Consider the following 20,556-nt stretch of genomic DNA (forward strand, 5'->3'; position numbering starts at 1 on the left):
TTCACAGGAAGGTCCCCTGTACGCTTTCTGTGTGTCTAAATTGCTAATTTTGTCTAATTGCTCAGCTCTAGTCTCTCCCCCTCCCCACACCTTTTACTTTTATCTCTTTCCATCCCATCCCCCACCTAGTTTCTCTGTTTTTTAATAAGGTTCAATTTTTCCACCTATAATTGGATGCATAGTAAACAGATGCTTTAAACACTTAATTAAAAACTGAAGCCTTTTTTTAAAAAAAATCAATTTTATTTTGCTCTACTCATATATCATAAACTATACCTATTTGGGGGTATACAGTTCAGTTTTTTTTTTTTTTTTTTAATGGATGTGTTCAGCCACGTAACCACAAATATTAGCAAGATGTAGAATATTTGTCCCCCTCAAATCATGTCCCTTTGTGGTCAGTTCCTCTGATCCTGGCTCTGGGAAACCACGGATCTGTTTTCTGTCACTGCAGATGAATTGTGCCTGATTCTTTGTCAATGAAAGGGCAGTAATAACACCTACTTTACCTGTTGTCTTGAGGGTGACTGGGGACCTGGTGAGTGTTTCCCAGCAACCCTAAAGGCAACAGAGAGAAACTTCCTACCTCTTTGCCCCCAAGAGCCTGAAATAGCCTCCTGTAGGCCTGAATTTCCCTTGAAGTTTTATGTTTTAAGTTAAAAAATCTTGTTCCCTGCTTTTACTCCATTTATATCCTTGTTTGTTGCAATTTTAAAAATGACATTTTAAATGACTTACCATTCAGGAAGAGTGATACTCCTGGAAAAGATACTGTATTTTCTCCATGGTTTCCAGCATGTTCTAACCTACTGAGACTCCCCGGAGCGAAGGGCTATCTTGGGGAGCTATCCGATATGTCTCTCCTGTCTAGGCCTGCCGCAGAGCTGTCACTCAGGATTCCAAAGCTCTCATTAAAGTCAAGACCAAAGCCTTGCCCAGCAGTGTGGGACTTCCCATAACAGTCCTTGGGGAGGAACATAGCTTGAGAAAGCTTTCACTGGGAAATATGGATAGAAGGCAGGGAGGGACCTCAGCCACAATCTTACCATGGTAGGGGACTACCATGGTAGGGACTACCTCTGCATGGGGAATTCTTGACTTTGTGTTTAGAGGGTTTATTCAAATGTTATTACTATTATTATAATTAAGCCATCTTTACTGAATTTCTTGTATGCACTGGGCACTGTTCTAGGAGCACAGTTGCTTTTTGCATTTAATTTACAAGACGATTCCGCAAAATGAGAACTAACATCTTCGTTTTGTCAATGAAGAAACGGAGCCCCTCAGAGGCATTTAAACAAGTTACTTAAACTTGTACAAGATCCCACAGCAAGTAAGGGGTAAAATTTGGAATTATCTCAGACCCAGGCTTGTCCATGAGCATTGTCTTGGGATTAGAGAACGTCTGGTACACAAAAGGTGAAAGTCTAATGAACTCCTCTCAGATTCAGAGGGCCTTTACTTTGTGGGATGAGATGCTTTTGCCTGGAGACTTCAGTGATGCCGTGTGTGTGTGTGTGTGTGTGTGTGTGTGTGTGTGTGTTGACCTCCCACCCATCACCCCCTTCCCCGGTCCATCTCCCTTTCCCTTTCTGGTTCAAAACTAGGAAGGGATGGTTTTCTATGGAAAGTCAGAGCTCTGGGGGAGGGCACATGACTTTAATCTTCCACAAGAACAGAATCCTGGAAGAGAAATGGGCGAATGATAAACCATGAGGTCGGACTGGAGGGCATCCATCAGGTTGAGCCACCTGGATATGTCCTGATGTGGCCTTGATGTGGCCTGAAAGGGAGCAGGGAGGGCGTAGGTAGTACTCTTTGATTTGAGAGGCTCTCATTCTGGTGTAGGCAAGTACTACAGAAAAAGACAGGGCCTGGCTTCTGGGGGAATGCATGTGGGGGTGGGGGCACAACGTGTCCTTGGTTCTGGGGAAGGATCTGGTTCCAAATGGAAGCTGAACATCTCAGTGCATCCTAGCTCGCTGGCAGCCCCTCCGATCCCCATAGAGGGAGGGCGACTTTTCATTTGGAACAATGCTAATGGAGTCATTCGGGTCAGTGTCTCCAAGATAAAATCTGTCACTCCCTTCTGCAGGCTCATTATTTCTACCTTCAGGCTGCAAGGAGACAGCAGAGCACCAGGGGATAGGGCTGTTTGCTCTTAGGGCTGACTTGCCAAAAACAAACCCAAACAAACCAAAAAAACTCCCCAAACTATACACATATATATATTACCGTGGTCTTAAAGGTGTAATGAATGCCTGGCAAATCTTTTGTCTTAAACAAAGAGGATGTCAGTGTTTAAATTCCTTGCATAAATTTTGTTGCCCTGAAACTCTACCCTCAGTCAACTTCTGGATATGCTTTAATATGGTCATTTAACAATGACAACAAAAAAAGAGCCACATGCAGGGCTGGACACGGCCTGGAATTACACCCCACATAGTTCTAATTGTTCAGTAATTTAAACAGAAGAGTGGCATTATGTTGACTCGGCGATTTAAAATTATGCTAAAGCAGGATTTTGCCAGCTGGATCCTTGGCCTCGTTCAGGAACATACTTGGCTGTGTGCAACAGGGACCGCTAATCCATGAGGGTAGAGAAAATGATTTCTTTCTTTCTTTTTTTTTTTTTACAAAGGCAGGGCTTTCCAGAACCAGCAAATAATCACCAATCAAGGTACTAGAACTTAGAGATGAGTAGGGATGCTGTGGTAATTCAAATAGAATTAGAAGCTTGTACTTTATGAAAGAAAAGGAGGCAACCATGAGCTCAGCTTTCATTCCGAAGTGAGAAGCTACTTACCTTCGTGTAACCATAAAGGTGGGGGCACGTATTCTGGATTTTTCTTCTCCAGTACTTTAACAGATGCATTCTTTCCTAACAACATGGCTCAGTTCTGCACCTTCCTATCCAGTATCCCGGGGAAATGTTGATATTATAATACCATAGTCTTGTGGATTTTTAGTTTGCAGACATTGGAACTCAAATACTTAGAGGGTTTCCTGGCTGTAGGCTGAATGAGGGCTGCAGTGGACTGAAGAACAAAGGGCCAGTGGTCTGTCTTCTATCATGTAAATCCATGTCACTGACAGTGTGACCACCTTAATGACTACCAGATCTTTACAACTTTCATTCTGGATTATAGTGTGAAATTTCTCAGTATTTAAACACAGGCAACTGCCCCACCACCAAACAAACAGACATTGTAGAGGCCAGAGAAAATGCTTCTGCAGGCCAGACAGGACTAGAGGACCTCTAGTTTTGACACCTGGATTCGGTGTTGGGTCCCCATACTTCGCTGTCTGGGTTCCTTCCATCTTTCACAGTAAGGATGTGTCTTTCCTTCTTTGTGAGGGGGGCTGTTGCAGGAGGTGGGAGCAGGCACTTGGCATTAGAATTGCTTTAGGTCAGGTCAGGCTTTGACACCTTCTACCATTGTGGTCATTAACAAGTAGTTTCTGCAATCCACACCCCACATGGGTGCCCCATCAGTGAAATATGGATGAGTTCTGGCCTTGCTCATGTCTTTGTCAGGGTTTAATGTGGATTGGAGTGAATCTACAATATTTTGTAAACTCTTGAGCACAGCAGAGGAAAGCAGCCTACACTGGTGATCAAAGAAGGGGGCTGTGTCCTATGAAATATGTAACTAACGAGCTGAGAGAGCTGGTCAAATTGTATGATCTTTCAGAGTTTCGGGTTTCTCATCTGTAAAGACCAGGTTTTCTTAGGGGAGGCAGCAGAGTGAGTAGGAGAAGTCAAACCTGAGACCAGGTCGAGGCTCTGGCACTTACTTATTGTGCGATCTGAGCCAGTCATGTAATCCTTGCTACTTTTTGTGGTCTGGTGGCATTTTCTTCTCCTGGGGGTTGTTAAAAATGCAGTTTGGGGGCCGACTTCAGACCTGCTGAAGCAGAATGTATTCCCCAGGGCATTTGTCAGAGTTCAAGAAGCTTTGACTTAATCTGGTGCTACTCAACATGTGGTCCTGGACAAACAGTGTCCTCATCTGGGAACTTGTTAGAAAAGTGACTTCTCAGGGCCCTCTCTTAGACCAACTGAATCAGTCTTCTGGGTCTGGGGACCAGGAATCTGTTGTTTACCAAAGGCTTTCGGTTATCCTGATGCACGACTAATTTAACCTGCTTGAACTACAATTACCTCCTCAGCTCTGGTGCACCTGCAGTAATAATAGGTCCATCATTAGGGTGTTTTATGGATGCAAAAGACGTGGAATAGTATAACAGAGTGTAATACAGCAGAATATAACATAACATGTATTATAATATGTGTATACAGAGAGAAAATAATCGTATAAGATGAGCAGAACTTGGTAAATAGTGTGCAGGGAAGAGTGGAAAAGACATTGGAAACATGGTAATTGGTAAGAGTCTGTGTCTCTTATGATAATTTGGTTTCAATCCAACAGAAACTAACCCTGGCTAACTTAAGCAAAATGGAATTTATTGGAAAGATATGTGGTAGGACAGAATTACATTTCAAAGAAAAAAAAAATGAGCCTTCAGTGCTTGGGAAAGGCAACATTGAGGGAAGTTCCGGGGATCTAGGAAGGTTTTAGACACTACCACGTGGTCTCTTCAGGGCATCTCCATTGAGATGAACCAGCTCCAAGTGCCCTTTGGGCCATTCCACCCAAGATCCAGATTCCTGATAAAGAAACTGTCTGGCAGGCTTGGGTTACCCAGAGGACAATGCACCTGAACTGCCAAGCTTAGTGGGGATAGAGGAGTTTCTCAAAGGAGTACCCTGTTTTATGAAAGAAAATGTGTATGGGAGCCAGGCAAGCAAATCAACAGACCCCCACTGCAGATATTTCTAGCTCCAGTGTTTTTAGTCTAACATTCTGCATGGACCTCGGACTTGGCACCGTGGTAAGAAATCCTGGAGCAGCAAGCTGAAGGACAGGTGCTAGCTCTTTCGGAAAATCTCCTGGCTGTTCCCTTCCCCAGGGCAGCTGTAGGACTTTTCTCTATACCCAGACTTGAGTAGCTTTGCCTCGGTGATTAGAGGAGTTGTTTGTGCCCCCGGAACTGAAGTGCACCCTCAATGCACCCCTGTGGCTCACGTGCCTCCCTGCTCCTGGTAGAGCTGTGGGGTTTTCCCGAGACCGAGCAGCCTCTGTCTTGTCGCTAACGAAGCCGTGATGTATGGCAAACCCTGGAGAATGCACACTGGCTGTCTTTTGCTTTTCTCCCACAGTTTTGTAAGTGATTACTTATAAAATCATGCTCACGTCTGAAATTTGCCGTATTGGCTCCATGCTCTGTTTGTTTTTATGAATATTTTGTTCATGTGGGACAAATGGCTATGCATGGCTTGAGTTCAGGCTCTATTATTTTTTCTCCTTTTGATTCTACCAGTTAATCACAAAAACAACCCTTCTGTGTGTGGGGCTTTTCCCTGGCGTGTGTCTGTGCCATGGTAACAGTGGCTGGTAATGGTTTGTCTGTGAGGAGAAAGCGGCGTGAATGCTAGCTTATTTAATGTGCATCTGAGGGAAGAAGGGGTTTCGAGAGCCTTTTACAATGATTGTACTGATGCCTTAAGGGTAATCCAGTGCCTCATAACACTGGTTAATCAAAGCACAGAGACCTGGAGAAGCTGGGAGGTCCTGTGCTTACGGTACCCATCCATGGAATAGTCTGGTCCCAACATTGGCCGCTAGCTCTCCTTTTCACATCTCCCAGGTAACTTGGTGTTTCTTTCACTGCATCTTACAACAAAAGTGTCATAATCAGTGGTAAAATCACTGATTATACCATATGGTTCTGTTTCAAATTGTCTGTAGACCAAGGCCAACATAGCCAATACCAATTTAAAAAAACAAATTGGCTTTGATTTGAAGTTGTTTGAAGGAGTTCCTGAGCTCAGTATTAAAGATGCGTTTATGTCTGTGGAAGCTGGAAGGCTCGTGTAGTGCTCTGGTGAGGATTGATACAGTGGTGTCTCCTCTCATGAAAGGGTTCTCATTTCAAAGTCCTTGTGGAAGTTAGAAATTGCATACAGTAAAGAATACCCTTGAAAATCTCTCAGATTTCAATATAAGTTCAGTGCCTATGATTTTGTATATACATTTTAACAGCAACATTATCTATAGTATATATAACATCATTATATAGCATATTACATAATATGAAATATATGTAATTATAAAATATGTGCATATAGCATGCTACATATCTAATGTGTAATATATAATGTTATATACTTATATATTGTATATAATATTTACGTATTATACATAGTATGTTATATACTTATGTATTGTACATGTTAGTAAATATCTTCATTTATAACATAATAAGATAAATACAAAAATATATGTATAAACATATTTATATTTTCACAATATATATTGTATCACATAATATATATTGCATATATATTATATTATATATTATATATAATTTTATATACTATATATTATATTATATATATTATATATAATATATATTATGTATACACAATATATATTATCCATAATACATGTTTTATAATTATATACATGCACTGTGCAAGTTTACAAGCTTATATGTGTGTGTATATAGTATCTGTAATTGGATATATGTTCAAATGTAATTTCATAGAATTTTAATTATGTAAACCAATAGATCTATATTTGAAAATTCAGAAGTTATGGTGCATGTGATTCACTTCTCTTTACCCCAATGTCTTGTTCTAGAGTAGAAAGCGTGTTCTGTTGGTTCCTTCATTTTATCCCTGCATACAAGTATAACCAAAGTTCAGCATTTGGTATTATCCTGGCTCTTCAGCCCAAATGCTATGAATTTTACCTCAGTAAAAATATAAAACATGGGTCGTATTTGAGGTCTAGTTGTCTACCAATCTTAGTTTGGAAGCTAAGTAAAATTCGGGAACATACAAAGCCAATGACATTGCTGGTCTGCTAGAAATGCCTTCAGAATTAAAATCATATGATGTCCATTTAAAGAAGAACTGAGCCTTCCTGGCAAATGGCTTATATTTGAAATCCTCATCATTTATTTACTCTTATTTTAACCATCATAAAAATGGTAGTCTATCAATTATACATGAAACTGAATATTAGAAGGCAGAGGAGAAACATGCTGGCTCGCACTTCCTTTCAGCCTGATCACCTCACATTATGAACGAGTTCGTTCTGTGTTTACGTCCCTGTGCAAAAAATGCACACTTCTATTACATGTGTCACATATTATGTAAATCCGTAGTTAGTATTGCTCTGCACACCATTTTCCTGTAGACTCCAATTCAATTTCCATCAACAACTGTTTGTCGAAAACAATATTTGGAAATTCTCTCCCCAGTGACCTCTGTTTAATTGAGTATATTATCTGCCCTCTCTTTTTGTTGTTGTTATGAAGCAAGAGTCCACCTTGCAAACTAAATTTCTTCCTGTCTTTCCTGCAGAAGATGATACAATGGGAGTATTTTGTGATTTGTTGGAGATATATATATACGCTCTAATTTGTTCTGGAACTGACTGTAAATAGTTGAAATTGGCTTTTAAGTGTGGTTCTTAGAAGCCATCTCATTATATTACTTATACTTTGCATTTGGTCATTGAAAAAATAAATGGTTGGGGGAGGAAAAAACCCAGATCAGGAAATGTAGAGAAACAAGTTGTGTTTCAAATGAAATTTTCTCCTTGCTTCTCACTAGTACGTGTCTGTGGGGTATTCTAAGGAAACTCTGCTGACAGTAGAATTAGTGCCTTCCCAAGGTCCCAACTATGCACAATACTTACCATTATGACAGGACTCTTCTTAATTGTTATTTCGGGTTGTTCAGAATTACAGGAATAAAACCAAAAACAAGGATTTTTTGTGGAATAAGAGTAGAGTTCATCACGGCTATTAAAATTTCTAATGACATGAAAGCCAATTATTGTGACTTCAGGTGGTTATTCCGAATGCACTTAGGTACGTGACAGCCGAGGTAAACATTTCAACCTCAGACAGCTCCATTAATTAATCACCACTTAGGATTCTGAAGCTTGCTTCCATGCTTCAAGGGCCATGTGGAATACTTTCAAGATATATATTCCAGACAAGTCCGGACAGGCGAACTAGGTACTCAATAACATTTTTTTTTCATGTCCTTGTTTGACATTTATTTATTAGAGTAAAGCTCAGACTTGGATATTTTACCCCATACTCTGTTTTCCCCTATAGAGAAACTTATATAGAAAAACCTATAGCAACTTAAGAAAAAATAGTGTGTCTGAAGAGGGCAGCCTTTCCACAATTTCTTGGAATTTGCTCCACCTAAATACACATCGCATTGGGCAGTTAGTTTTTTTGTGATTTAATGCTTGTGATTGCTTTTACCCATGTTGGCCCTGAATCTCATTCTCTGAAAATTAGGCTTAATTCTTCACCTCACCTTCCTCCTCCCTGTTTTTAAAAAAGTTTCAAATAATGCAGATGGCAACAAAATTCTTTCAAATAGAGAGCTGTATTTGGAGGAATTAACTTCACCCCCCGGTTTAGTCATGAGCATTTTGATGGGATATGGTTATTTCTTCATAAAGTTTTAAACTCTACAGTCATTCCTTACTTTGAGAATTATGAAATCTTTAGTTTCCTGGCAGAGAAAAGCCAAAAATACATTTTTCTACTTCTCTTTGTCGTTTATGCCCCCAGAAGGATCAGCCACATGAGGACTTGTCAGGAAGAGTCAGAAAAGCGTTCTCTCTGCCCTAGTCCATTCAGTCATAGAGCAAAGACTTCAAACGTCTTCCACTTGTAGACATGCTCATCCTGGAAAGTGTGCATCCAGTAGTGTTTTGTACACAGCAATTAGCATGAAGAACAAATCTGATTCATTATGATAGTGTGGCCATGCTCCCCTTGCAAGCCACAGCTAAATGGCTAGATCAGAGCCTTGTCACAAGTGCCCATGGTTGGAAGGATCATTGCCACTGAAGTAGCATCTGGTGTTATGTATGCTGAGGAGACCTTGGTCTTCCCACTGTTTGGTGATGAGATGAAGAGGTGGGAGGAAATACCAGGATAAGAATGGAGGGCTGTGTAGTGTCCTGGGATATGTTTCTATAAGAAAAACTTCTGAGAGTTCCATGTGTCTCCATGATGAAGGAAGAGTCTGGGAGATAGAAAGAGCAACCTCTAATCTGATGGACAGTTTAATAAACCACTCTTAAAATTCAACAACCACCACCCCCTCCTCAGGCTTTGAAAAGTTCAAGTTTTGAAAAGCCTTGTGGATTAGAGTGCGTTGGTGGTATCTAAGCTCAGGAGAGTCTGACTGTCCTGGGGATTCTAATGCCTTTGAGAGAAAAATGATTGGGTTGGAGTTCAGGTTAGGGGTAGCGCCATTCTGGGAAACTGGACCCTAGCCAGCCTGTGACCAGATCCTTCCTACTTAACATTGTGGCACCGCTAATATGAATATGCACTGAAAATATTTAAAGCAATGTATGAATATTGATAGACTCACATTTTCACGGCAACTTTGACTTTTGTTCAACCTCCCCAATTTATAGATGAGCTGAAATGACTTGGTTAATGCCTTATAATTAGTATCAGATCCAGGAAGGGGAAAAATCTGCTTGCCTGATTCCGTTCCACCTACCTTGGTGGCAGGCAGGCTCCAAGATGTTGTCCAGTGATCCCTGTCTCCTGCTGTTCACACCCTGGTGAGGTGCACTCCTGTATTACTCCAGATTTGGTCTGTTTGGCCAACAATCACCAATAATCAGAGACTACTAATGAGGGAATTCAAGGTTTCTTTTGCTTAAAAGAACTCTGACAATCCCTGATGCCATTATGTGTGTTTTATAAGTTCCTAAGACACTTTGGCAGAAAATCATTAATTTGCTAATTTGGCCAATGAAATTAACTCTGTGTTCTAAGTTTCGGATGTGTTAGTGACATGACATTTTCTGGAGGTAATGACCTACTCCATAACTTCCTAATGGTTTTCATACTACGGTTCCAAAAGGAACAATCACTTCTAGGATAGGGATGAGTGGAGGTAGAGGACACAGAAAAATGTGGGAAGCAGTTAGCCAATCAGTTTTCCATAAAAAATATATATATGTATACACATACACACACACACACGAAACCCCAGATACTTTTACAATTTTCTATCTTTGGGACTATCTTATGTTTGAAAGTCAAGGTATTGTTTAAGATGTTCACTGACACTCTGAGTTCCAAACCAGTTTTCTAAAGAGTTAGAATCAAATTGTTCACTCAGATTGATATACATGGCAGTTTCAGTGACTCGTTATTTCCTTGGGGAGGTACTATGGAAGACTAGGTTCCTGAGATGTTAATAAATATTTGGTAAGAAAATAAGTTGAGTGAGAGAAAAAAGGAGGGGAGAGGTACAGCCAGCCAGCCAGCAATAAATAGATATATGGACAGAGAGACAGATAAATAAATTCATTCATTCTTTGGACAAGTAATGTTGGGACAAGTTGATCCATGGATGGGTCTTTGGAGCAGAAATTCTCAATGCCTTTTATGTACCAACATGTTCAGTAATTCTCCAAGAGAGAGTTTGGAACAGTGTCCTCTGTGTTAACCTTCCTGCTTTCCTGGTACTCTATGGAAACTCTAGCCCGTGGGCCAAATCTGAACCAAGCCCATCTTTGCAAATATAGTTTTATTGGAATACAGCCACATTCACTCATTGTGTTGTATTCTCCATAGCTGCTTTTAGGTCACATGGCAGAGTTGAGTAGTTGTGAAAGAGTATGGCCCACAAAGCCCCAAAATATTTACTCTATGGTCCCCTATAGAAAAATTTTGCTGACGCATGGGTTGAATCATTTGGAAAATGTAGCATTTCTCAAAAATGACAAGAGAACCATTTTTCAGGAGATTGTTCTGTGGGTCGAGTCTCTATATAACACAGGTGGGGGAACACCAAATCAACTCAGTCTTTCCTTGTGGGTCTGTGGGAGCCTCCCCTCCCCTCCCCTTAGTACCTTGAAAGCAGAATACCCTCCCCTCCCCTATTAGGCAGCTGCACTAGAGAAGGATTTCTGTTTCTCTGAGATGTGGAGTGGCAGATTGAGCCTAGTAGCGAAAGTGAATCAGTTCTTTGTTGTAAGATACAGCAAGATCAAGTTGAGTTACAGAGAAAGCTTCATGATAACAGGAAGCTTATCATTTATTTACTGAGCATCCTGTTCACTGTTTTTAGTCCTGTGCAGGAAGGGAGTTGGAGGTTACCTTGTGCTTGTGTCTTCAGGGACTTACAGTTCTCTGTCTCCTTGAAGGAAGTGACTGCGAGACATGTTAAATAACAATGTGGAAATTCAGGGACTTAATTTAAAAAAGAAAAAAAAAAACCTAAAGGAGTAAAAATCTAGAAACTTACTTTCTTTCTTTCTTTTTTTTTTTTTTTGGTAATTCAGAAGTGTAATGTCTTCCCCTCCGGTAGGTATGATTCACAGAATACTGTATGCTTTCTACAGACTTTTACTTGTATCATGGTAAGAGATGAATAGTTCTTCTGCTAATAATGTGAATTAGTTAATATATTTCTGTGTCACAAATTACCCCCAAATTTAGCAGCTTAACAGCAAAACTTGATCAGCTTGCAGTTTCTGAGGGTTGGGGATAGGTGAACAGGAGCTCTTGGTCAGGGTCTCTTTTAAAGTTGCACTCAAGCTGTTAGCCAGGGTTGTAGTCTTTGAAGACTTGGCTAGGGCTGAAGGATCAACTTCCAAGTTCACTCAAGTAGCTGTTTGTGGAAGGATTCAATTTCTCACCACATGGGACTCTTCATAAGGTGGCTCATGACATGGTTTCTCTAGTGACATGGCTTGGCTCTACGGAACCCAAAGGTGATAAGCCATGCCCGAGATAATAAGTTAACCTAAAAAGTGACATATCCTTATTACTATTATGTTCTATTGGTCAAGCATACCAACCCTGGTACATTGTGGAGGGGACTAGAAGGTGGAATGGATATCAGGAAGCGGGGTCTTTGGAGGTCATCTTGGAGACTGGAAACCACATTCTGGTTATTTAAAGCAGCATCTGTTGGTGAAGGAATGGCTTATGCCCTGACTCCCTGCTCCTGGTCCAGGATACTCAAAGCCTAAGGCCAGGGAATTGGCCCTAAAATCAGCTCTACCCACATAAGACCATTGTTAGCTTAGAGAGCAGCTTTTTGTAAATGAGAAAAAGGTACGTTCCATAAGATTGTTTACTTCCGCTTTTTGAAAAATGATCCTAATGTACCAATTTTATTACAGCAAGGCATTTTACTTTGTTTGTGGAAAAGTCTTGTAATATACCACATGGCTCCCCATGCAAGACATGCCTGCCCAACCTGCATATGTGATGGAAAGAGCAGCACCACTTGCATTGAATTTGTGTATGTGTTCATCTCCCTCACTAGACTGTAAAGTCTTTGAGGGTAAGAACCAAGTTTACTCCTTCCTTCACTGAATCATTCAGCGGGTATATATGAAGATACTGCTGTGTGTGTGATACTACAGTGATGGTTAAGAAAGAAAAGCATTAAAAAAAAAGAAAGCTGTTTTTCCTGGTACTTACATTCTAGGGAGGGACAGGAACACTGTACAACAAAATAAGTACATGAACAAGAGAATTTCAGATAGTGAGAGGAGCTGTGAAGAACCTACAAAGGGTAAAGGATAAGGAGTGACAAGGGCTGGCTTGAATATGGTTCTTGGGGGCAGCGAGGGGAGGGCAAGGAGAGAAGAAAGCAACGCCATCTTTGCAATGCCTGTTAGTAACTTTGCACATCCGAGGTGTGCAACAAAATGCTTCCTCTGGCAGGGAGAGGCCAGAGAACTAGGAAAGAAAGACCCTAGGAAAGAAAATGGGAGCACCATTTTGGTTTCAGTAAATATATATGCTATTTTAACTCATGGAGACAGATGGAGTCTCTATTATTCTGCATCTGCTTTTTGTAAGCACAACACAAAGACTTGGTTAGGTCTCCTTAAACAAGATTCCTTTATTTCTCCTTCATCACTAGAAAATAAATAAGACCAAGAGGCAAAGGCTATTGACTATAGTTACTAAGTCAATGTTTAGTACTTGGAATTGTGTTGGGATTTTCTTCCCTTTTTTTTTTTTTTTTTTTTTTTTTGTGGTTATTTTTTGTTTTTTTTTTTTTTTTTTTTTTGCATTGAGGCTAACTTAGGTTTCTTTTGCATTTTCATAATGGACTGAGGACACAATAAGTAGTAACTCATTCAATTTCAGATTTCACAACTTGAGAAGAAGGAGCGTGGAGATTTTGGAGGTGACCCAGAGAAGGGCAGTGAAATGGCTGAAGAGGGGCTGGAAACGAGGGCACCCAGAGAAAGCTTAAGCAGCATTGGTTAATTTAATTGGGAAAAGAATAGGAGAAAATGCTGAGCCTTAGAAAGATGGAGGTTATGTGAGTTATTTGTCATATACTTTCATAGTCAGGAGTTTCATTGAAATTGGAAAGATTTGGATCAGCTTTTAGCTACTAACTGTGAGGATTCTCTGTAGCATTAGGAACATGATAGGACTTCTTGGCAATGATGGTTTGGTCCAGAGTTCTGGGATTCCATAACTGAGCTTGATAATTTCTTACCAGAGTGAAGGTAACTAATGTGTAATGGTGTTTACAGAGGATGGGGAGGGGAGAGGCTGTTTCTCGTGTGTCTCACATTCCCAGCATAGGCCCCCCCATAAATGCTGAGTCCATGCAGCAGCACACGCTGGAATATGTGTTCCAGGGTATTGCAACAATAAAGAGGAAATAATGCTTTTTTTTTCTTTTTTTAAAAATTTACTTATTTGAGAGAGAGCATCAGCAGGAGGCAGGTAGAAAGAGAGAAAGAGAAAAGCAGACTCTCCGCTGAGCAGGGAGCCAGATGTGGAACTCCATCCCAGGATCCTGGGATCATGACCTGAACTGAAGACAGATGCTTAACCACTGAGCCACCCAGGCACCCCTGAAATCATGTTTTCAATAGCAAAATTGTTAAAGAGATTGCAGAACTTCACCCTATACCCCCCCCTTTTTTTTTTCTTAATCAGTTTCCTTTTCTTAACTGGCTTGGTATGTGCACTTGGTTTTTTGTTGTTGTTGTTGAGTTTGGTTGTATGTGGGTTCTTTTTTCTTTTTCTTTCTTTCTTTTTTTTTTTTTTTTTTTTGTAGCTCCTTATGAAGGTACATGTGGGTAGAGCCTTTACCACTTATTCTTTACAAAGTTTCTTGCCCTGGGAAGGTTTTTGAGTCATCTCTTCCTACCTTACTTATTAAGAGTGTTACTGCTGTCTAGGTCCTTTGCTGTTTGGTCTTGTTTCTTGCATGATTCATCTCACTGGGGTTGGAAACATGGTTTTCCATCTGAAATTAAAATCCCAAAAGTCATGTCTGTCATCCAAAGTTCAGTCTGTCTGAACCCATGTTGGTTCCTGGATTGTATTTGTCAATGACTTTTTGTGCCACGATGTTAAACGCAGATGTCTAATTGGCACCTTCTAACACTATTTATTGGTTCTTCATTTCTCGTTCTTCAAATATGCTCCAGGCCAAATACAGGAAGAACTCTAGCTACTGAAAAATGTACACATTCCCGAAGTTCCTTGTCTTAGGCTGATGGGCAATTAGACTTGGAGGAAGCTGGCCAAGCAAAGGACAGTTGTGGACGAAGTAGGGCGGCTGGCTGGCTGGCTGGCTCGCTGCAGCATCTGGCAGCCTTCCTCACTTATGAGCTGCCATTGAATTTGGTCTGTCTTCCAGGTTTCTGCATAGTACTTCCCTGCCTTTGTTGAATAGCACACTCTGCATGTTTTTGTTACTAAATAGTTTTACATCCTCCTCCTCCTGAGCTTCCTTCTCTGATGTAAGTAACTTGGATCTGCTCGAGACCCACAGCCTGGGGAAGGGAGAGAGAGAAGACGCAAACTGGGGTATGTATTTTTGCCTCAATATTTCTTCGAATTCCAGCCTCTCTCTGTTTTTGTAGATCATCTAGTCCTTTGGCAGTTACCTCACAGCCTTCTGGAGACATTTCCTATGGAATCACATGTAGCCGTTCACCAATGCTCTCTACCTCTGTGCGATGTCTGTCATTTCCCTGATTTCTTGCCCTATTGACTTTAACAGTTGGTATTTTCTATGAAGCCACATTAGGGAACTCCTTACCCTAATATTCTGAAGTCTGAGCCAGACTTCCTAAGATATTATAGCAGCCACTGAGGCTCTGGAATTTGACCAGTTTTTACTGCATTTGTCCTCAGGCATGTTGGTTCCATTGTCGTAGTCCCCTGTTCGTACTCGCTAAACTTGAATAGGATCAAGCCTGCTAAACCTATTAATTAATTTGATGTTTACTGAGCACTTAGTATATCCCTGGTACAAGCATGCCTAGTTATTTGAGTAAATAAGACCCAGCCCCAACTCTCTCCTGTCCTCCCTTATAACCTTGTGGAATGTACACTCTACAAGAGGAAACTGCATTTAGAAGGCAATTACAAGTGAGAGTAACAGAAGTTTTGCTAAGATGTAAGTGCAGATGTGCTGGAAACATCAGTAGAGTAGCCAGTTCTTGGTATTCAGGGAAGGTTTTCCAAGGACAGGAGTTGTATATCTAAACTGCAACCCTTACCCAGCCATTTAATTGGGCTGTGGTGGTTCAACGTTCAATCTATATCAGTAGATTAAAAATCAGATTCTTTTTCCTCAAGCATCTTCCCACAATTTCCAGAGATATTTCTCTGGACTTTGAGAGTTCATTTTGTCTGTTTAGAGAAAACTACTATCAATAATATCCTTGGGTCTTCATACCTCTACTCATCATCATCCTTATTCAGTGGATTCATGTAGCAGTAGAAGTGTGTGCTGGGAATATTCTGGGATGTTTCCTTGCTTCCAAGATTAAATGCGAATCACTTGAAGAACCTCTTAAAAATGCAAATTGCTGGATCCCTCTTCCAGAGATTTGTAAATTTCTGGGGTCAATGAATTTGCATTTTAAACCAGCTTGCCTCATTATTCTGATCTGGATACTGCCCTTTGATTAACCACTGGTTGCTAAGGGCACTAAGAGGGGGAGATGGAGGATATGATCAATTACTTATCTGTGAGTTTATTTTTGTCCAGACTGAAATCTAAACCACACCTTATGGCTAGTTTATTCAAAAAGATATCAAACCAGATATTGTGTTTTGTGCTATGAAACTGATTTTTGAATACAGTCACATCCATCAGAAGCTATGCTACGATTTGGGACATGGCCATGTCTTTAAAATTGTAATTAATATTGACCAGTTATTTTGTTGTTTCTCTGGCCTTTTACATTTATCCTTAGCACTAGAAAGGACATGAAGTGTGTGAATCACAATGGACTGCAATTACCATTATACAGTTAATTATACTTGTGTGCTGAAGTGCAATGTGACCTTTAGGAGAAAGTTAAGCGTGGGCATGGAAGTATCTTGACACCTTTCAAGAAGGGAGAGCTGTGTGTTTCACATTGGGTTTTTATTGCATTAAAATCCACAGAAACCCATTTTCTGTCCTTCCCGCTTCAAGGTTCCTTAATAATTTGGTTCAGACGCTGTAGGTCACACATCTCACTTTTCTTTAAAATATTTTTTTGAATGTTAGTGCTCAAGTCTTGAATTTGATTACCATCATTTTATTTTGATTAAAAAAAATCAAAGCTTTCAAGAAGAGATAACAAGTGTTCATGGGGATGTGGAGGAATGGGCACCCTTGTGCACACTCTTGGTGGGCCTGGTGCAGTCACTATGGAAAACAGTATGAAGGTTCCTCAAAAAATGGAAAAAATAGAACTACTGTATGATATTAAAAAAAAAGAAAACAAGATATCAAAGAGATATCTGCACTTGGTGTTTCTGGCAGCATTATATATAATAACCAAGATATGGAAATAACTTAAGGGTCTGTCAACAAATGAGTGGATAAAGAAGAGGTATATATGTTATATATAATATACATGTTTTATATAAAATGTACAATATGCAGTAGGGTGATAACCATATTGCAAAATGTAGATGTATCAAATCAACTCTGATGTCTTAAACTTCTATAATATTGTCAATTATATCTCAATTAAAAAAACCCATAAAACTTTATTTTTCTGATAATAATATAAAAATTATGGTTTAATTTTAGAAACCTCTGTTATGTCTTGAAACTATGATAAGTTACATTCTCAACATATGATGTCTCAAAAATTAATCTGATGGTAAATTCCTAAAGGTTATGATTTAAGGAGACTTGAAGAGATTCTACTGAAGCCCAGATCATTGGGGTAGAAAATCAGCCAATGGCCCCTTCCTAAAAATGCAGAGAAGCTGGGATCTGCTACAATATTCAGGCAATGGGCTAATTCTGGATCACTAGCATTTTCTAGGTAACAGAGGTTTCAGATGTTTCTTTGGTATTTTAGGCACATAACATTGAGAGGAATCGAATCTTTCCATGGAAGTCCAGTGTTGCAACTATAATCAGTAAAGCATAGCATCATTTAATTGACTAGATTTGGGGCTGGATAAGGAGAGAGCATGGGGACCATCTAGATTATTCTTATTTCACAATTAGGAAAATGGCATTAAGAGAAGGTACATGGCCATGCACTGGTAAAGTTAGATATGTTTGAAATTCATTGCTACTGCTTCTCATTGAGGGAATATGATTAAGCTTTAGTTTAATTTCCAGCTACTTCCTTGATAGTTCTCCCTTTACCCAAGTTGAAATCAGAAATGCTTCTTATATTGTGCTATAGCGTCCAATCCCATCAGCCTCAGTGGGGCAGGGGAGCTGATCCCATGTCTGCCTCCTCAAACGGGCAGATGTGAAAGGAGAGTTGAATCGAGCAGGCAGAACACAGTGCTTAGCTAGCATGCCAGCTTCCCGTGGCAGAGATTCAGGAAAGCTGTCAGGAACAGCAAAGGCCAGCACAGAATTGCACAGGGGTCCTGAAAGGCAGATGGAATGCCGTGATGGGGAGTATAGGAGTTGGCAGTACTGTAGTGGTCTACTGGTCATTCTCCAAACCTGCCAATCACTTCCACATCTTCGTGCCTCTGCCATGAAGTATCCACAACTTTCTGCAAGGGGTAGAAAATGTGAGTATAGTCAATTACCCAAGAAGGTTCAGGCTGCAAGAGTAGCAGCCTGAAGCTGTGGTTAAACTGCATAAGAAGACCATTTAGGGTTAGCATCTCTGTTCTTCTCTTGGCCTTTTTTCCTCTTGGTCACAGAATGGTTGCTTCAGCTCCATGCACTGTATCTGTATTTAGAGAGAAAGAAGAAGTAGTGGTAAAGGTCAAAGCATTATCTTTTCCCTTTTACCAGAAAAGCAAAGTGTTTCCCAGAACTCTGTTACCTCCTGCCCCTCCAAAATTACATTTTGTCTCATTGGAGTGGAGGGAGGAAATGCCGAGGATGTGCGTATGCAGTTTTGTTTTATTTTGTTTTGTTTTGTTTTTTTGAGCCTCTCTGGTAGAAGTCCACCCCCACCCCCCTGCCAAATGGTGTTAAGAATGGCTGTGGATGAGATAATCTACAGTGAATTTATGGCATTTTTTCAAGCCCAGAGAACTGGTAACAATGGTACGGTCAGGTCTTTGCCAAGATGAACGGTCTCTTTATACTAAGAGACTCAAATGACCTCATTTATTAATGTGGATATCTGTATACCAGTTTGGTTTCATGTGGAAACTTATAATAATGTGCCTTATTTTCTGCTTGTTGAATTAAAGCTTCTATGTGTACAGTACCTTACCATACAAAATTTGATCCCCTCAAGAATCCCGTGACATAAAAATTATTATTCTAGTCTCACTGAAGAGAAAGTGGAGACAGAGAGAATCTGGATGACTTGCACCGGGTCAAACAACAAGTACACACTGTGAGTTGGATCCAGATGTTTTGGCTCTGGTGTTTGTATTATTATACTCACTGAGGAGAATGTGTTTTAAAAGAAATGAAACAGAGAGTAAATTGAGATGGTCTAAGACTGCGTTAATTTTTGGAGCTGTAGACACTGAATAAATAATTTGTTTAGAGAAATAGAAAGTGATTCAGTTTGTGTGACAACATGAAATCTCCCCCCCTTTCCCTTTTTCAGAGACCCTCGGCCAGCAAGTCTTCGGGGGCTCCTTCCTATAGCAGATGGTCCAGTTCACAGCCACATCAGGTAACATGCTCTTTTTAAGAATCTCGTCATGCTTGTTTTCCCCCGAAGTGCCTTTCAAAGTACAGTTACCTGGTCACTGGGCAAACGTGGAGGGTATCAGGCTCTTGCCTGTTCTCACCTTGAAGGTGGCCCCTTGGCAAAAGGCTGTGGAGTTTCTCTTTGGTGACTTCTCTCACCTTGAGTCTCCAGTCAGGGCTACGTGAGGGGAACAGTGAGAGGGAAATGCCCAAGTTCCACATTCAAAGCCCTCCTCCATGCCTAGCTAACGAAGTCAATCTGGCAATTCGTTAGAATAGATTTTGCCTCTTATTCTTCAACCAAAGATTTTCTCTCTGTCCTTTCTGTTCTAGGAAAGTGTGTATGTTCCCATGTCTGTGCATATGTGCATGCCTGTGTGTGTGTGTGTATGGCACATAGGATCTCTAGGAGTGTATATACTGGTATATCTGAAAATGCACTGATACTGCAAATAATCACTTTTTCACCTTGTTACTCAGGATGATTAAAATCTGCGTTCGGGTCAAACAAGTTAAACCAGTACAGCACCGTTATGTTTCTGTGTGTAAAAAAAGCAAGAATTTTGGGTTGGTAAGCCATTTACACAGGTGACTACATGGGCTTCTATTTAAAGCAGCATATGGTGAGAACACTAACTTTAGACTCTAAAAGCTGGGTAGGACTTGAATTTGTTACCTCAAGACCAACAGGAAATAAGCTCTGTCTTGTCTTTTGCTTTATTGGTCCGAATTCTCTTTTAGACTTTTAAGGTCGCTTAGGCAGGCTGGAGTGACGGTAGCAGAAGCACATTATAAATGGTTTATAGTCACATTTTCTCCCACATTTTATTGGCTCTCTGTAGACACTTAGTATGGGTGGTAATTTAGTGTTATATTCCCTTTTATCTTGTCTTCGCAACTTCTTTGTAAGAAATTGACACTTATCAATAAAAATATTAAAGAAATTAATGGGAAAAATACATTCTTCCATTATGCATTATTTTATCACAGTGCCTCTTTTTTCTTATTTATTTATTTATTTATTTGAGAGAGAGAGAGAAAGAGAGAGAGAAACAGAGTGAGTGCGCACATTGAGGAAAGGGGTAGAGGCAGTGGGAGAGAGAAACTTAAGATTTCATGCTGAGTGCAGAGCCCAGTGTGAGGTTTGATCTCATGACCCTGAGAGCACAACCTGAGCCAAAACCAAGAATCTGGATGCTTAACTGACTGCATCCCCCGGGTGTCCCATGGTGCCTCTTTTTATATTGATTGGTTGGTGGAAAAAACTTGAGGTGATGGCTCTGCCTCCATTGGCATCAGCTTTGTTTAGTTTCTGTTAACTCTGGAAGGATATATTGCTTTGTGAG

General features: G+C 40.3%; 1 protein-coding gene across 1 annotated transcript in view; it reads left to right on the forward strand.

Annotated features, from left to right (window-relative positions):
• LOC116869619 (circumsporozoite protein-like) overlaps positions 1 to 20,556 on the forward strand; it is a 528,805-nt gene that overhangs the window by 233,192 nt on the left and 275,057 nt on the right. The window contains exon 3 of the mRNA XM_032860907.1: positions 19,125 to 19,193. Within this exon, the coding sequence (XP_032716798.1) occupies positions 19,125 to 19,193 (69 nt within the window). The remainder of the gene's footprint in view (positions 1 to 19,124; positions 19,194 to 20,556) is intronic.

This window comes from Lontra canadensis, unplaced genomic scaffold (genome assembly GCF_010015895.1).
Source record: "Lontra canadensis isolate GAN:19392208 unplaced genomic scaffold, GSC_riverotter_1.0 scaffold20, whole genome shotgun sequence".
Taxonomy (NCBI): domain Eukaryota; kingdom Metazoa; phylum Chordata; class Mammalia; order Carnivora; family Mustelidae; genus Lontra; species Lontra canadensis.